Below are 15,045 nucleotides of genomic sequence, written 5' to 3'. Positions count from 1 at the left end.
TACAGTCTCAGGAACCCACCCGGTTCGGTAGGGGGTTGCTGGGTGCCGGGTCGGACTCACCATGGGTTTGGTGTCCGGTGTTTGGGTTCCCTCGTCCATCATCCTGCCTCTCGGGCCACACAGCACATATCCCGGTTACAAACTCGGGCTGCAGACAAGGCTGGGGCTCAAACCCAGACGTGGGGATGGCCGTCACTTGGACGCCCCGGCCCCGGGTAGGGACAGGCGCCTCCAGGAGTCTCTAGAGGACCTTGCTCGGCACAGGGCATGCAGGGTGTGGGCCCGTCACCCACGGGACAGTCTGTCAGCTCTGCCTGGTGGCACAACAGCCAAGCGCTCCGCTGCTAGCCCCAAGGCTACCAGCTTAAACCTGTCCCGCTGCTCTGTGGGGGAAAGCCCACAGCCTGTTCTCATAAAGAGCTGTCCCCACACACCGGCTGCTCCCAGGTGCCCTCCCTCTGTCGCTGCCCACTTCAGGGAGACTGTCCAGGCACTGCACTGGGTCCAAAATGTGTAGCGTCCAAGGCTAGCCACTATAGCCTGAGCTTAATCAGAGAGACTACCATGACTGCCCTTCCCCCTTGTCCAGGCCACAGGATTCTACTTGGCAGCAACATTGTCATAGAGCCTGAAGCCATAAAAGCGCGGGTGCTCACACACACACACACACACACACACACACACACACACACCCCAAGCCTTTTTCTTTCAACCTACTGTCCAGCTGGGAGGCTCTCACTGTGCATGTAGTTCCGTATCCCCAGTTTCCGTTAAACCATCCAGTGTAGGGTCGTCTCCAAGCAGGCTGTTCCTCAGAACCGCCCCATGGGGAATTCAACTTTCCGAAATCCAGTTTCCATGCAACTTGGCAGAACTCTAGCTCCTGTGACCACCACAGAAAGCCAGACCTGCCTGAGTGGGGGAGACGGGCCTCGGTCATTTGGGTGGGGTACAGAAGGTGACTGAATGGGTCACAGCCTGCCCCCAACACACTCTAAGTCCCACGGTCTCTTCCCAGCCTGCTGCATGTGTGCCAGAGAGCAGGAGTCCCAGAGAGTCCCCACTCCCTCGGCTGCCTCCTCAACCCCGCCACCCTGCCCTCCTGACCCAGTGCCACTCCTGTCCCCTCTCAGACGTGGGCTCCGTGGAAGGCCTGGCGTACCACCGTGCCTGGGACACCCTCTACTGGACGAGTTATACCACGTCCACCATCACCCGCCACACCGTGGACCAGACCCGCCCAGGGGCCTTCGAGCGGGAGACGGTCATCACCATGTCTGGGGACGACCACCCTCGGGCCTTTGTGCTAGATGAATGCCAGAAGTGAGCGGTGGGCCTTGGTGGGGACACAGACACAGGCCAGGTGGACCCAGGGTGGGTGGCGGGAGCAATGCATGGGGAGTTGGAAGGGGGCACAGGGGGCGGAAACTGGCCCCAGCAGACAGACGCGGGCCCGGGGTGGATGGGTAGGAGAGGCAGGCTCTCATCAGGGCCCTGCCACTTCTGTGCTGTGTGACCTCAGAGAAGATGCGTGACCTCTCTGAGCGCCAGCCCCCTCAACTAGGTGAGAGTAATACTACTTGGTGCCTAAGGAGCAGGGACCTGGGGGACACCCCACCTATGTGGAAATGGGCATGTGCACCACAGGGCCCCTTAAAGGCTTTCTCAGCCCCTCTGGCTCGGGAAGCTTTGGGCAAACATTGTGTGGAAGGCTCGACTGGTCCCAGCCCTGTCCTCTGGCTGGGGAGGCAGATCCCGCTCGTGGGAAGCTGGGTGCTGGAGCAAGGTGGTGGACGATCAGGAGGAAAACCACGACCTGGCACTGGGTGACCAAGCCAGGCAACAGCAGTCCAGCAAATGGTCCCTTACAGCCCCCACCCCCACCCGCTCATTGCAAATGGCTCCCACCAGGGCACAAGCCGGGAAGAGCTGGGGGGTGCTTGGTAGGTGGGTGCTACTGGCTCTCACACACACACACACCCAGTGCCTGCTGTGTCTTCCCTCTGGCTGAAGCAGCCCGGCCCCCTGGGTGGGGGGGGAGCCACCCACCCCTTCGCAGTCCTGACCCACATGTGAACAAAACTCCTTTCCCCTGGATTCAGCAGTACTCAGAGCTTTTTCAAAAAGCTCTACTAGGAAACAGGGACAAACAAAACCCAAAGGCAACCACATAGAAACGGTGAGTGTGCCGAGCCCAGATGCTACCCTGGGGTAACTCGAGCCCAGCTTGGCACAGTTGACCCAGCACAAGGGCTCTCTGTTCTCCCACTGCCGGCCATGACCCACCACGGGGGGCCTCGCCTGCCTCACCCCCACCCCCATCCTAGACGCACCGGGCATATTCGTGTTTCAAAAGCCCCTCATGCCTGCCCCCAGCTTCCTTTCCTCTGGACCGGGGAGTCATGGGGCCTGTGTCTGTGGCAAGAAGAGCCAGCCTGCCTGGGAGAATGCTTCCCTGGCCAGAGAAGCTGTATGAACCTAGACCAGGGAGCCACAGCAGAGAATGTTAGTGCTAACGATCACCTGTCTCCTTGCCCCCTGTCCAGACCTATCTGAGAGTCCCTGGGATTGAGGGCCCAGGGGTCTGAGGGCCACAGGCACCACACAGCATAGTGCCTGGACCTCCCTGGTCCTTCCATCTCAGAGGGGAAGGGCTCTCCTGAGACCAGAGCAGGGGGCGCAGGCTTCAGACAGCAAAAGGACTTCCTGAAGGTAGAATCTGTGCCTCCCCAGACTGAGGACACACAGGCTCACCAGGTGACTTGGGAAAGAACCAGGCTCCCTGCAGAGGGAGGGCAGAGAAGAGTGAAAAACAGAATAGAGGAGTCTCACCCAGCATTTACCCTCCTCTGAGGCAGAGTAGTCCTAGCCCCACTTCACAGAGGAGGAAGCTGGGGCACAGCAGGGTAACTTGCCGAAGGCTGGCTGGCTGCCGAGTGTGGGGAGGTAGAGGGGCACGTTTGGAGGCCAAAGCCTAACTCACTGCTCCACCGTCTCAGGACATGGGTGGGCGTGTCACCCACGGGCTCACGTGCGCTGTGCACTCACTGTGTGCATGGCAGCCCAGCCCTGCCTGGGCACCAGGCTATGATCACCTCAACAGATTCTGAGGTGGCCTGCGGTCCTGGAGCCTCGCTCCCATCCCAGCTAACCCATGGGTTCAACACGCCCATCCTGTGTGCTCAGCGGATTCCCTGGCTTAGACCCTGGGCCCCTGGGCCCTCTCCTCCCCCAGCCTGATGTTCTGGACCAACTGGAACGAGCAGCACCCCAGCATCATGCGGGCAGCCCTGTCGGGAGCCAACGTCCTAACACTCATCGAGAAGGACATCCGCACACCCAACGGCCTGGCCATCGACCACCGGGCCGAGAAGCTCTACTTCTCCGATGCCACCCTGGACAAGATCGAGCGGTGCGAGTATGATGGATCCCACCGCTACGTGAGTCTGCGAGGAGCCAGGAGCCGGGAGGGCAGGGCAGGGCCAGCCAGGCACAGAGGAGCCAAAAGCGGTCAGAGGGGGGAGCCGGGAGAGGGTGGGGTGAGGCCTGGCTCTTCCACTAAGCTGTGCAGCCTCGGGCAGCCCCCGCCTACCCTGAGGAGGAAGATGGTGAGAGGGCACAGGGAGGCTTCCCTCCTCCCTGGAGCACATCGGGTGAGAGGCCCAAGCAGCCCCAATGATAGTGCCGTCCGTGTCCACAGGTGATCCTGAAGTCAGAGCCCGTCCACCCGTTCGGACTGGCCGTGTACGGGGAGCACATCTTCTGGACCGACTGGGTGCGGCGTGCGGTGCAGCGGGCCAACAAGTATGTGGGCAGCCACATGAAGCTGCTGAGAGTGGACATCCCCCAGCAGCCCATGGGCATCATCGCCGTGGCCAACGACACCAACAGCTGTGAGTGAGGCCGCCTGCACGTGCCGGCCCATGCCCAGGGCTCCCGGGGGCAGGCACAGTGTCCACCTGTGGCTCGAGGCCTCCCGCCCGCCCAGCCTGCTCAGGAGCAGCAGGTCTTCCCACCTGTCATCACCGCGCGATGCTGAATGGGTGGCTAGGAAGAAAGGCCTGGTGGTCTCTTCTGAAAAGCAGCCGAGCGCTCTACAGAGCACAGTGGTCGGTCCCATTGTGTGTGGGGTTGCCCTGCATGGAGGGGCAACTCGATGGCAGCTGATAACAGTGCCCATTGACAGTGTCATGCCCCCAAAACACCAGGGCCCTCACACAGGGACTTGGACACCCTGGGCCCCTCTCCTCTGAAGCTGGCCCCCACCCCACACACTCAAATGCATGAGTCCTAGTGCCCCCCACCTGGGACCACCCACTCACACCCAAGGCTCCGCTCATCCCACCCTTAGGTGTGACCACACACAGACCTGCCTACAGCTCTCCCAGCCGCCTCACGGCCCCTCCCCCAGCACCCCCTCAACCCCCTGGATCTACACTCAGGATCTCCAGCTCCTTAGACTAGAACCTCCCTGAAACGTAACTGAAGCCCATGCCACCCCCACCCCACAAGCCATGTCCTCAACTACAGCCCTCCCCCACCCCCCCAGCCCTCTGCAGGTTGCCACCTCCTCCCAGGGCTCCGCCCCACACCTCTTTGTCGGCGTGGGGGACGGGGGGCAGGGAGGCCATGTGCAGGGGGGGCCATGTGTGTGGCCAGCGGCACAGGAGCCCGACGGTCGCCCACCCCTGCTTCAGGTGAACTCTCCCCCTGCCGCATCAATAACGGGAACTGCCAGGACCTGTGTCTACTGACCCACCAAGGCCACGTCAACTGCTCCTGCAGAGGGGGCCGAATCCTGCAGGACGATCTCACCTGCCGAGGTGAGGGGGTATGTGGGGTCCTCCCACAGCTCAGCACCCCACCCCCAAGCCTTTCACTGAGGAGAAAGGGCGATCTCAGGGCAGGCCACCAAGAGCCCAGCATGCTGGCTCATGACACACTGCCCCCCACCCCCCAGCGGTGAATTCCTCATGCCGAGCCCAAGACGAGTTTGAGTGTGCCAACGGGGAGTGCATCAACTTCAGCCTGACCTGCGACGGTGTCCCCCACTGCAAGGACAAGTCCGACGAGAAGCCCTCCTACTGCAGTAAGGCACACCACCCCGCCCAGCCCCTGCCACCCAAAGCCCCTGGTCCACCATCAGCCTCAGCACCCTCGGGGTGGGCTCAGCCCCATGGGTGGCCCGTGAACCTGGCCAGGCCCGTATCTGATGGCGTCTCACCTCCCCACTCCCGCACCCCAGACTCTCGCCGCTGCAAGAAGACTTTCCGCCAGTGCAACAATGGGCGCTGCGTGTCCAACGTGCTCTGGTGCAATGGAGCAGACGACTGTGGCGACGGCTCCGACGAGATTCCCTGCAACAGTGAGTGCCACCCACCCTGCCACCCCAAGCGCATTAGGCCCAGCGTCCCTTGATACCCGGCCCAGGGCAAGCGCTGGGCCCCAGCGAGGCTTCTGGCTAAGAGTCCTGCATGTGCTGTTGTAGAGACGGCCTGCAGTGTGGGCGAATTCCGCTGCCGAGACGGGACATGCATTGGCAACTCCAGCCGCTGCAACCAGTTCGTGGACTGTGAGGACGCCTCCGATGAGATGAACTGCAGTGAGTGAGGCTGTCCACCCCTGCCTCCCACCCGCTGCCCAACACCACGGGTGTGCCGCCCTCCACAGCGCCCCACCTTCTTCTGAAGTGAGCCAGCCATGCCCGGAGGGGGATTTGAGGGCACTAAGCATCGCCCCTCACCACCCCTAGGTGCCACAGACTGCAGCAGCTACTTCCGGCTGGGGGTAAAGGGCGTACTCTTCCAGCCCTGTGAGCACACCTCCCTCTGCTATGCCCCGAGTTGGGTGTGCGATGGTGCCAACGACTGCGGAGACTATAGCGATGAGCAGGACTGCCCAGGTGTGTGGCACGAGAGCGGGGGTGGGGTGGGGGGTAATGGGGCGGGGCCAGTGGGCAGGAGGGGTGGGAGGTCAGCGCCCTCACAACCTCCCCCCTTGCAGGCATAAAGCGCCCACGGTGCCCCCTGAATTACTTCGCCTGCCCCAGTGGGCGCTGCATCCCCATGAGCTGGACCTGTGACAAGGAGGATGACTGTGAGCATGGCGAGGACGAGACCCACTGCAGTGAGTGTCGCCAGACCCCCGGGCACCCTTGCAGACCCTCTTCGGGCCCCTTCCCAGGGCGTCACACGCCAGACCACCTTCTCTGGAAGGAGACCATAGCCCAGCTCCTGCCGAGCGCCCCAAAAGAGGAGCGCCGCGGTCTGTGGGGGGTGGAGGGGGCCTGGCATCTGCCTGCCTGGCCCAGTGTCTGCCACGCCACTCCCCTCTAACAACGGTGCCCTGCTGCCCCAGACAAGTTCTGCTCGGAGGCCCAGTTCGAGTGTCAGAACCATCGCTGCATCTCCAAGCAGTGGCTGTGTGACGGCAGTGACGACTGTGGGGATGGCTCTGACGAAGCGGCGCACTGCGGTGAGAGGGGCTGGGGGTGGGGCTGGGGGTGGGCAGCACCCCCGCACACACGCACAGACCCACGCTGGGCAGCCAGCATCTAAGCCGGCCTAGTCCATCTGGGGCGGGGAAGGTGGGCAGCCAGGAACCTGCTCCTCTGCCCCCTACAGAAGGGAAGACGTGTGGACCCTCTTCCTTCTCCTGCCCCGGCACCCACGTGTGCGTCCCGGAGCGCTGGCTCTGTGATGGGGACAAGGATTGTGCTGATGGCGCAGACGAGAGCGTCGCGGCAGGCTGCCGTGAGTGGCTGGGGTGGACAGCAAATGGGAAACTGAGGTTGAAGGAGAGGAGGTGGCGTGACTGGGAGTTACATAGCTGGTGGCAGAGCCATATCTAGAGCCCAGGCATCCAGCCCCCCCAGCCAGAGCCCCTCCCAGTCTTACCACGGTGGGGGTGGCCGGTTAGCAGCTGAGAGCTGGAAGGGGTGAAGGTTGGGGCCCGGGGCCACACTGAGAGCCATGCCGGCCTGTGCCCCCAGTGTACAATAGCACCTGTGATGCCCGTGAGTTCATGTGCCAGAACCGCCAGTGCATCCCCAAGCACTTCGTGTGTGACCATGACCGGGACTGTGCAGATGGCTCCGATGAGTCCCCTGAGTGTGGTAAGCCCTGGGGCTGTGCCTGATGTGCCCCTCCACCAACCTGTACACAGAGCCCAGGCTGTACCCACTCCCCCAGCCTGTACACAGAGCCCGGGACGTGCCCCCTTCGCCAGCTTGTACACGGAATCTGGGCTGTGCCCAGCGTGCTCGCCTCACCAGCCCCTCCACCCCCAGAGTACCCGACCTGCGGCCCCAGGGAGTTCCGCTGTGCCAACGGGCGCTGCCTGAGCTCCCGCCAGTGGGAGTGTGACGGGGAAAACGACTGCCACGACCAGAGCGACGAGGCGCCCAAGAACCCGCACTGCACCAGCTCAGGTCAGCCCACGCCGCTCCCACCTGCCCTCACCCCTTTCCCGGGCCCGACGCCCTGCCCATTGACCTGCCGCCTGCCTCTGTCCCGCAGAGCACAAGTGCAACGCCTCCTCGCAGTTCCTGTGCAGCAGCGGGCGCTGCGTGGCCGAGGCGCTGCTGTGCAACGGGCAGGACGACTGCGGGGACGGCTCGGACGAGCGCGGCTGCCACGTCAACGAGTGTCTCAGCCACAAGCTCAGTGGCTGCAGCCAGGACTGTGAAGACCTGAAGATTGGCTTCAAGGTGGGCCCCGCCCCCAGGGGGCAGGCCTCCCGGGAACGCCCGGCCCCGCCCCTTCCCACGTTCATACACTCCTCTAGCGATCGCTGCTCCTTCACCGCACCGAAGTGCACCCACCTGGCAGGGAGCACGGGCCTCTGCCCGGCGGGCTGCTGCCTCCCTGAGGGCGGTAGGGCCAACGGGGTGAGAGGGAAAGGGGACCACCAATGTCCAGCAGGCCCCAGACATACACCAGGGAGTTCAAGGGACTTCAGAGAGATAGCTGACCACCATCACTGTCCAGCTGCTGCCCATGGGCATGAGCCTGGATAAGGTCCCCAAGGAGTGAGTCAAGCAGAGAGGGCCCTAGGCTTCACCAGGACTGCGAGGTCAGGGCTGTGGGGGCTGCTGTGGTAAAGGAGCCGCTGCCGAGGTGGGAGGCAAATGGCCTGGAGAAGGGGTCCCGAGCTTTGAGGACATGGTGCTTCAGCCCCTGGCATGGCCGCAGCCCTGCGCTCCCTCTGTCCTCAGTGCCGCTGCCGACCCGGCTTCCGGCTAAAGGACGACGGCCGGACGTGCGCCGATGTGGATGAGTGCAGCACCACCTTCCCCTGCAGCCAGCGCTGCATCAACACCCACGGCAGCTACAAGTGTCTGTGCGTGGAGGGCTACGCCCCCCGCGGCGGCCACCCCAACAGCTGCAAAGCTGTGACTGGTAGGACGTGGGCCCTGGGGAGCAGGTGGGGAGGAGCAGGTTGCCCAGCCAGGCCCTGAGCCCAACACCCTCTGTCTCCAGATGAGGAACCCTTTCTGATCTTCGCCAACCGGTACTACCTGCGCAAGCTCAACCTAGATGGTTCTAACTACACGCTGCTCAAGCAGGTACCCAAGCCAGGCCCTCCGCAGCCCAGCACCCCCGGGCCTGGTCTCCCCATTTGCCCAGAGACACACGGTCGGTCTCCCGGCTGCCACACCCAGCATCTACCCCGACCCCAAACCTAGGGCCTGAATAACGCTGTCGCCCTGGACTTCGACTACCGAGAACAGATGATTTACTGGACGGACGTGACAACCCAGGGCAGCATGATCCGCAGGATGCACCTCAATGGAAGCGACGTGCAGGTGATGCTGGGAGCCAGACCGTCCCACCCCCTCAGCCCCCCTCCCCACGGAGTGACTACTCGGCCCTGCTGCCCCTGGCCCACGTCCCTCCAGGACCAGAAGAGACTAGGCACTTCCTCCTGCCTCCCTCAGGCCACCCCCAGGTCCCTTACATGGGGCCCTGAACTCTTGTGGGCTGCTCTGCTAGTGGGGGGAGAGGGCCTCTCCTGAGCGCTCCTTAACCCTGAGGCATAGGCTAGACTCCTGCTCCACTGTTCTCCCAACAGCCTGATTCCACCACACACTAGGGATGCTGGGTGCCCTTCTCCAGACACCCAGCACCCTTACCTCCCGCCCCACTTTAGGTGCTGCACCGCACAGGCCTGAGCAACCCTGACGGGCTGGCCGTGGACTGGGTGGGCGGCAACCTGTACTGGTGCGACAAAGGCCGGGACACCATCGAAGTGTCCAAGCTCAACGGGGCCTATCGGACGGTGCTGGTCAGCTCTGGCCTCCGAGAGCCCAGGGCACTGGTGGTCGACGTGCAGAACGGGTATGTACATGGACAGGGAATGTAGGCAGAGCCCCTGAAAGTAGGCGGTCTACTCTTGGGGCTTAGTGCCCTCCCACCTTCCAGGTACCTGTACTGGACAGACTGGGGTGACCACTCCCTGATTGGCCGAATCGGAATGGATGGGTCCGGCCGCAGTGTCATCGTGGATACGAAGATCACTTGGCCCAACGGGCTGACCCTGGACTACGTCACCGAGCGCATATACTGGGCCGACGCCCGGGAGGACTACATTGAGTTTGCCAGCCTGGATGGCTCTAATCGCCACGTTGGTCAGTGCCAGCTTCAGGCTTTTGTACAAGTGGTCTGCAGCCGAGGATGGTGGGGATGGAGGGCCTGGCTTGGGAGCTGTGAGACCCTCTGTTGGACTGGCCTGGGTCTGAATGCTGGGATCGGGGACCTGGGGGGCCTATGGGCCTGGGGGCCCCAGCAGCAGGCCCCAGGCACTGACTGCCGGCCATCTCCACAGTGCTGAGCCAGGATATCCCACACATCTTCGCACTGACCCTGTTCGAGGACTACGTGTACTGGACTGACTGGGAGACCAAGTCCATCAACCGCGCCCACAAGACCACTGGCACCAACAAGACGCTCCTCATCAGCACCCTGCACCGACCCATGGATCTGCATGTCTTCCATGAGCTGCGCCAGCCAGATGGTGAGTACACCAGGGCAGCCAGCAGTGACGGCGAGGGGCCCCAAGGTCAGGACACCCAGCAGAGGGCCTCATCCCACCCTTTCCCCAGCACTGGCTGGGCGACTCGGGCCAGGCTGGACACGACCGCCCCACCTGGAGCAGCAACACCCTGGGGCCCTTCAAGCAGGCCTGAATAGGGGGAGGGGAGTAGGCAGGTATGGATGGGGCCTGGGGTGGTCTTAATAGGTCTGGCTGGCCCTGACCCTGTGGCCTTGATGAGGGCCCTTGCCTGGCTTAGCTCCCTCCTGAAAGAGGCAGCATTTGAGCCACCCGGAGTCAAACAGGCTGGTGGCTTGGCAGAGAGCCCTCCAGACACTGTTTCCCCGGCCGACTGCCCTTCAACTGCCTCTCTTCTGGCAGTGCCCAATCACCCCTGCAAGCTGGACAATGGCGGCTGCAGCAACCTGTGCTTGCTGTCCCCTGGGGGTGGCCACAAGTGTGCCTGCCCCACCAACTTCTACTTGGGCGGAGATGGGCGCACCTGTGTGTCCAACTGCACAGCGAGCCAGGTGAGGGCTCTCCTGCCCCTGCCCTGGGTCCCTAACCCCTTCTCCCTACCCCACACCACTACCCCACTTCCTCCTCAGAGCCCTGCACCTGCTCGAAGAGACGCACACATCTGCTTTTCCCATGCTAACACCCCCACATTTCTTGCCTACCTCTTGTCTCCCCACAGCAAGGCTTTTACACCTGTCCCCTCACACAGACACCCCACACCCTGCCCCTTCCTTCCCAGTATGCCCAGCCCTTTCTTCCACACCCCATCATGTCCCAGCCTTCCATCTGGACCTCACATCTGAAACATGCCAGCCCCTCAAAAGAAAGCCTTCAGAGGCCCCCCAGGCCCCCCACCAACCCATCTTGCCCCCACCTGCCCCCAGTTTGTGTGCAAGAACGACAAGTGCATCCCCTTCTGGTGGAAGTGTGACACTGAGGATGACTGCGGGGACCACTCGGATGAGCCCCCAGACTGCCGTGAGTGCCCAGCTCCGGGGAGGCAGCTGTGGTGCTGGGGTGGAAACCTGGCCCTGCCCACCTGGACTCTGACACCCCTGCTCCCCCCATCCCCCTCCCCAGCTGAGTTCAAGTGCCGCCCAGGGCAGTTCCAGTGCTCAACAGGCATCTGCACCAACCCCGCCTTCATCTGCGACGGGGACAATGACTGCCAGGACAACAGTGACGAGGCCAACTGCGGTAAGGGCTCCCCACCTCACACTCCTCCAGCGTCTGGGAGCGTCTCATTGCAAGGGGAATGCCAGCTAGGCTGAGCCCTGCTGCTCGAAGTCCCCACCCCCTCCATGCCCCTTCGCCTTCCTGCCAGCCTTAGTGTCCTGGCTTCCGCCCTGCCCACAGACATCCACGTCTGCCTGCCCAGCCAGTTCAAGTGCACCAACACCAACCGCTGCATTCCTGGCATCTTCCGCTGCAATGGACAGGACAACTGTGGCGACGGGGAGGACGAGCGGGACTGCCGTGAGTGCCGGCCACGGGGTGGGGCCGCCAAGAGGAGGGGAGGCTCTGCTGCCCTCCAGCGGCGGTGCCAGGTGGGCAGCATAGGTGGTACCAGGCCTGACACACTTGGCTCACAAAATCCCCACACTTACCCAAGAGGTGTGCAGATCCAGGGAAGGCAGGCCTGACCCTGGGAGGAAGCTGAGAGAGGGCTGGAGTAGGGGACCAGGGCTGGGCTGGGGCTGGAGGGACCCGAGTTATGTCCTCATTCTCTCCCCATGCCCTGCAGCTGAGGTGACCTGCGCCCCGAACCAGTTCCAGTGCTCCATCACCAAGCGCTGCATCCCCCGAGTCTGGGTCTGTGACCGGGACAATGACTGCGTGGACGGCAGTGATGAGCCTGCCAACTGCAGTGAGCTGCCCCCCTTCCCACCACCCCCACACACACATACAGTACTGCCTGCTGCCTGCCCCTGCTGGGTCTGGGGCCTGCGTGGAAAGCATAGGCCCTCACTCTGTGCCGCCCCCTGCAGCCCAGATGACCTGTGGGGTGGATGAGTTCCGCTGCAAGGACTCCGGCCGCTGCATCCCGGCGCGCTGGAAGTGTGACGGGGAGGATGACTGTGGGGATGGTTCAGATGAGCCCAAGGAGGAGTGTGGTGAGTCAGGCTGCCCAGCCCCTTAGCCACTTGCCCTGGGAAGGTGTGCTGCTTGACAGGGGGTGGGGGTGGGGGGACAGAGGAGCTTCCACAGGTGATAAGCACTTCCTGTCCGAGCCTTAGCAGCTTGCCCTTGCCAAATCTTCTGGCCTTCCACACAGCAACAGCCCCTTCGCCCCCTGGAGCTCCCATGCCTCAGAATCGCCTGGGCTCCCTGGGGCTGACCTGCTGGTCCAGACCCCCAAGCCTGTGGGCACTCCGTGTGTGCCCCGCTCCCACCCTGATGCCCACCGCCCTTGTCTCCCCAGATGAGCGCACCTGCGAGCCCTACCAGTTCCGCTGCAAGAACAACCGCTGTGTGCCAGGCCGCTGGCAGTGCGACTACGACAACGACTGTGGGGACAACTCAGACGAGGAAAGCTGCAGTACGTCCCACCTCCACTCGGCCCATGGGCACCCCGCCCTTTCCTCCTGGGCCCCGGCCCCTCCCACCATCAGATGCGCTAGGGCAGGGGGTCAGGCCCCTCCCTTCTCGCCGCCCCCCTCCCTCCATGTTGTGTATCTGAGTTTGTGCCATTTCACCGCATCTCACGTTTCTCTCCATTTTCACACTGTCCTCTCGGGGTCGCAGAGGTAGGTGTCTCTGATGTGCCCCTGCTCCCCCTGCCTCCAACCTATGCCCCAGAGTCTCCGCCCCGTGCTGTGCCGCTGCCCCGGCCCCGCCCCCTGATGCTCCTCTGAGTGCTCCCGCCCCGCCTCCCTCCCCACACAGTCTGTCCTCAGGGCAGGGCGGGGGACCTGCGCCCTCTCTCTGTATCTGTCCCCAGAAGGCTGAGTCTGTTGGCTCTGCCCAGGATAGCTTGGGCATCCTGGTCCGAGGCCCCTCAGCCATGGCCCCCTGGGACTGGGCCCTGAGCGTGAGCATCGCTCTGCCCCTGGCTGAGGTGCCCCACAGGGCTGACCCTGACGTCCCCCTCCTGGGGCCCTCTCTCTCCAGCCCCACGCCCCTGCTCCGAGAGCGAGTTCTCCTGCGCCAATGGCCGCTGCATTGCCGGGAGGTGGAAATGCGATGGGGATCACGACTGCGCTGATGGCTCAGACGAGGTGGGCAAGGCGCCCAGCAGGCGAAGGGGTAGCCCTGGAAGAGAGGGCAGGGCCCCAGGGGTGTTGCGATCTGACCCGACTGCCCGCCTGACTCCGTACCCACAGAAAGACTGCTCCCCCCGCTGCGACATGGACCAGTTCCAGTGCAAGAGTGGTCACTGCATCCCCCTGCGCTGGCGCTGTGATGCCGACGCCGACTGCATGGACGGCAGTGATGAGGAGGCCTGCAGCACTGGTGGTAAGCTCCTGTGTGGGTGTGGGCTACCCTCCCATGCCCCTTCTCCTCGTGGCCCGCACACCCTCTTCCTCCACACGTAATGACTGAGCACCCACCCGGTGCCAGGCAACACCCGAGGCCTCAGGGTTGTGGCAGTGAACAAGGCCCAGGGCCGCTGGGGTCTCTGTGGGGCCTCAGATGTGTCTGTGCAGCCTGTGCCTGCACCTAGTCCAGGGGCAGCCAGTCCTGCTGGCCACGGCCCCACCCCTTTGTCCAGGCGGTGAGCGGCCTGGCCCGGAGCAGCTGCCTTGCTCACTGCTCAGGCGCGCCATTCTGGGGCAGTGAAGCACCCCTGGGCCTGGCTGACTTGTCCGCAGGCTTACAGAGGAGTGCTCCGCTGCCTGTCCCAGGCCCACAATGCCCGCAGTCAGTCACAGAGCCCTCGAACCGGGGCGCATTCTTCCTCCCAAATTCCTCTGCGCCCCTAAACACCAGCCAGAGGGGGCAATTCTGCCTCAACGCCTGCCCCCCCACCCCCACCCCATGGAGAATAAGACCTGGCCCTGGGGCCCCGCCTCCCTCGCACCTCCGCCCCTACCCTGCTCCCACCGATGCCCCCAGTACGGGGCTCACGCTGCAGCCCTCTCGGCACCCCCACCCAGTGCGGACGTGCCCCTTGGACGAGTTCCAGTGTAACAACACTCTGTGCAAGCCGCTGGCCTGGAAATGCGATGGCGAGGACGACTGCGGAGACAACTCCGATGAAAACCCCGAGGAGTGCGGTGAGGGGCGGGGCTCGCGGGGCGGGGGGCGGGGCTCCCTGCAGCCCCCTGCCTGCAGGTAGCCCCATCAAGCTGACTTTGGCGCTGGGCCCTGCCACTCGCAGCGCAGTTCCTGTGCCCTCCCAGCCGGCCCTTCCGTTGCAAGAATGACCGCGTCTGCCTGTGGATCGGGCGCCAGTGTGACGGCACCGACAATTGCGGGGATGGGACGGATGAAGAGGACTGTGGTGAGCAGGGCCAGTGAGGGGGCGCTGAGCGTGTGTGGGGGTGGCCCAGAGGGTAGGTGACCCGGCTTCCTGAAGTGGCGGGCTGGGAATCGGAATGTTCCCCCTACAAGTTCAGCCAGCGGCCGAATTTGGGACACCCCCACCTCCAGTATTTGTGGCTGACTGGGGATCCCTGTGAAGGGGGACGTGGTTTGGGGGATGGTCAGCATCTGAGCTCCAGGCGACCCACTCCAGAGCCCCCGACGGCCCAGACGCCGCACTGCAAGGACAAGAAGGAGTTCCTGTGCGGGAACCAGCGCTGCCTCTCCTCCTCCCTGCGCTGCAACATGTTCGATGACTGTGGGGACGGCTCAGACGAGGAGGGCTGCAGCATCGGTAAAGCCGGCCCGCTGGCCTGGGGAAAGGGGAGGGGGTCTGGGAGGGCCCCAACCAGGCCAAGGGTGGCTCAGGGGCCTCCCTCTGTCACCCACAGATCCCAAGCTGACCAGCTGCGCTGTCAACGCCAGCGTCTGTGGCGACGAGGCCCGCTGTGTGCACACGCAGAAAGCCGC

The 15,045-nt window shown here is 63.8% G+C and overlaps 1 protein-coding gene across 2 annotated transcripts in view; it reads left to right on the top strand.

Moving 5' to 3' along the window:
* The window catches only part of LRP1 (LDL receptor related protein 1), a 76,026-nt gene that overhangs the window by 54,254 nt on the left and 6,727 nt on the right, over nt 1-15,045 (top strand). For both annotated transcript variants that reach the window (XM_030886046.2, XM_045290291.1), the window contains 33 exons: nt 1,134-1,323; nt 3,236-3,440; nt 3,701-3,893; nt 4,698-4,823; nt 4,961-5,089; nt 5,246-5,365; nt 5,489-5,602; nt 5,753-5,902; nt 6,004-6,126; nt 6,358-6,474; nt 6,624-6,752; nt 6,992-7,114; nt 7,289-7,429; nt 7,518-7,708; nt 8,216-8,399; nt 8,481-8,566; nt 8,687-8,806; nt 9,151-9,338; nt 9,423-9,628; nt 9,826-10,014; nt 10,414-10,562; nt 10,935-11,028; nt 11,131-11,247; nt 11,407-11,526; nt 11,795-11,917; nt 12,039-12,164; nt 12,473-12,589; nt 13,162-13,268; nt 13,374-13,506; nt 14,148-14,267; nt 14,372-14,494; nt 14,729-14,869; nt 14,967-15,045. In XM_030886046.2, the coding sequence (XP_030741906.1) occupies nt 1,134-1,323; nt 3,236-3,440; nt 3,701-3,893; nt 4,698-4,823; nt 4,961-5,089; nt 5,246-5,365; nt 5,489-5,602; nt 5,753-5,902; nt 6,004-6,126; nt 6,358-6,474; nt 6,624-6,752; nt 6,992-7,114; nt 7,289-7,429; nt 7,518-7,708; nt 8,216-8,399; nt 8,481-8,566; nt 8,687-8,806; nt 9,151-9,338; nt 9,423-9,628; nt 9,826-10,014; nt 10,414-10,562; nt 10,935-11,028; nt 11,131-11,247; nt 11,407-11,526; nt 11,795-11,917; nt 12,039-12,164; nt 12,473-12,589; nt 13,162-13,268; nt 13,374-13,506; nt 14,148-14,267; nt 14,372-14,494; nt 14,729-14,869; nt 14,967-15,045 (4,573 nt within the window). The remainder of the gene's footprint in view (nt 1-1,133; nt 1,324-3,235; nt 3,441-3,700; nt 3,894-4,697; nt 4,824-4,960; nt 5,090-5,245; nt 5,366-5,488; nt 5,603-5,752; nt 5,903-6,003; nt 6,127-6,357; nt 6,475-6,623; nt 6,753-6,991; nt 7,115-7,288; nt 7,430-7,517; nt 7,709-8,215; nt 8,400-8,480; nt 8,567-8,686; nt 8,807-9,150; nt 9,339-9,422; nt 9,629-9,825; nt 10,015-10,413; nt 10,563-10,934; nt 11,029-11,130; nt 11,248-11,406; nt 11,527-11,794; nt 11,918-12,038; nt 12,165-12,472; nt 12,590-13,161; nt 13,269-13,373; nt 13,507-14,147; nt 14,268-14,371; nt 14,495-14,728; nt 14,870-14,966) is intronic.

Source organism: Echinops telfairi, unplaced genomic scaffold (assembly GCF_000313985.2).
Source record: "Echinops telfairi isolate 266 unplaced genomic scaffold, ASM31398v2 ScPeMD7_2;HRSCAF=8, whole genome shotgun sequence".
In the NCBI taxonomy this organism is placed as follows: domain Eukaryota; kingdom Metazoa; phylum Chordata; class Mammalia; order Afrosoricida; family Tenrecidae; genus Echinops; species Echinops telfairi.
Note: the sequence above shows the minus strand (reverse complement) of the source record. Positions and strands in the feature narration are given on the sequence as shown.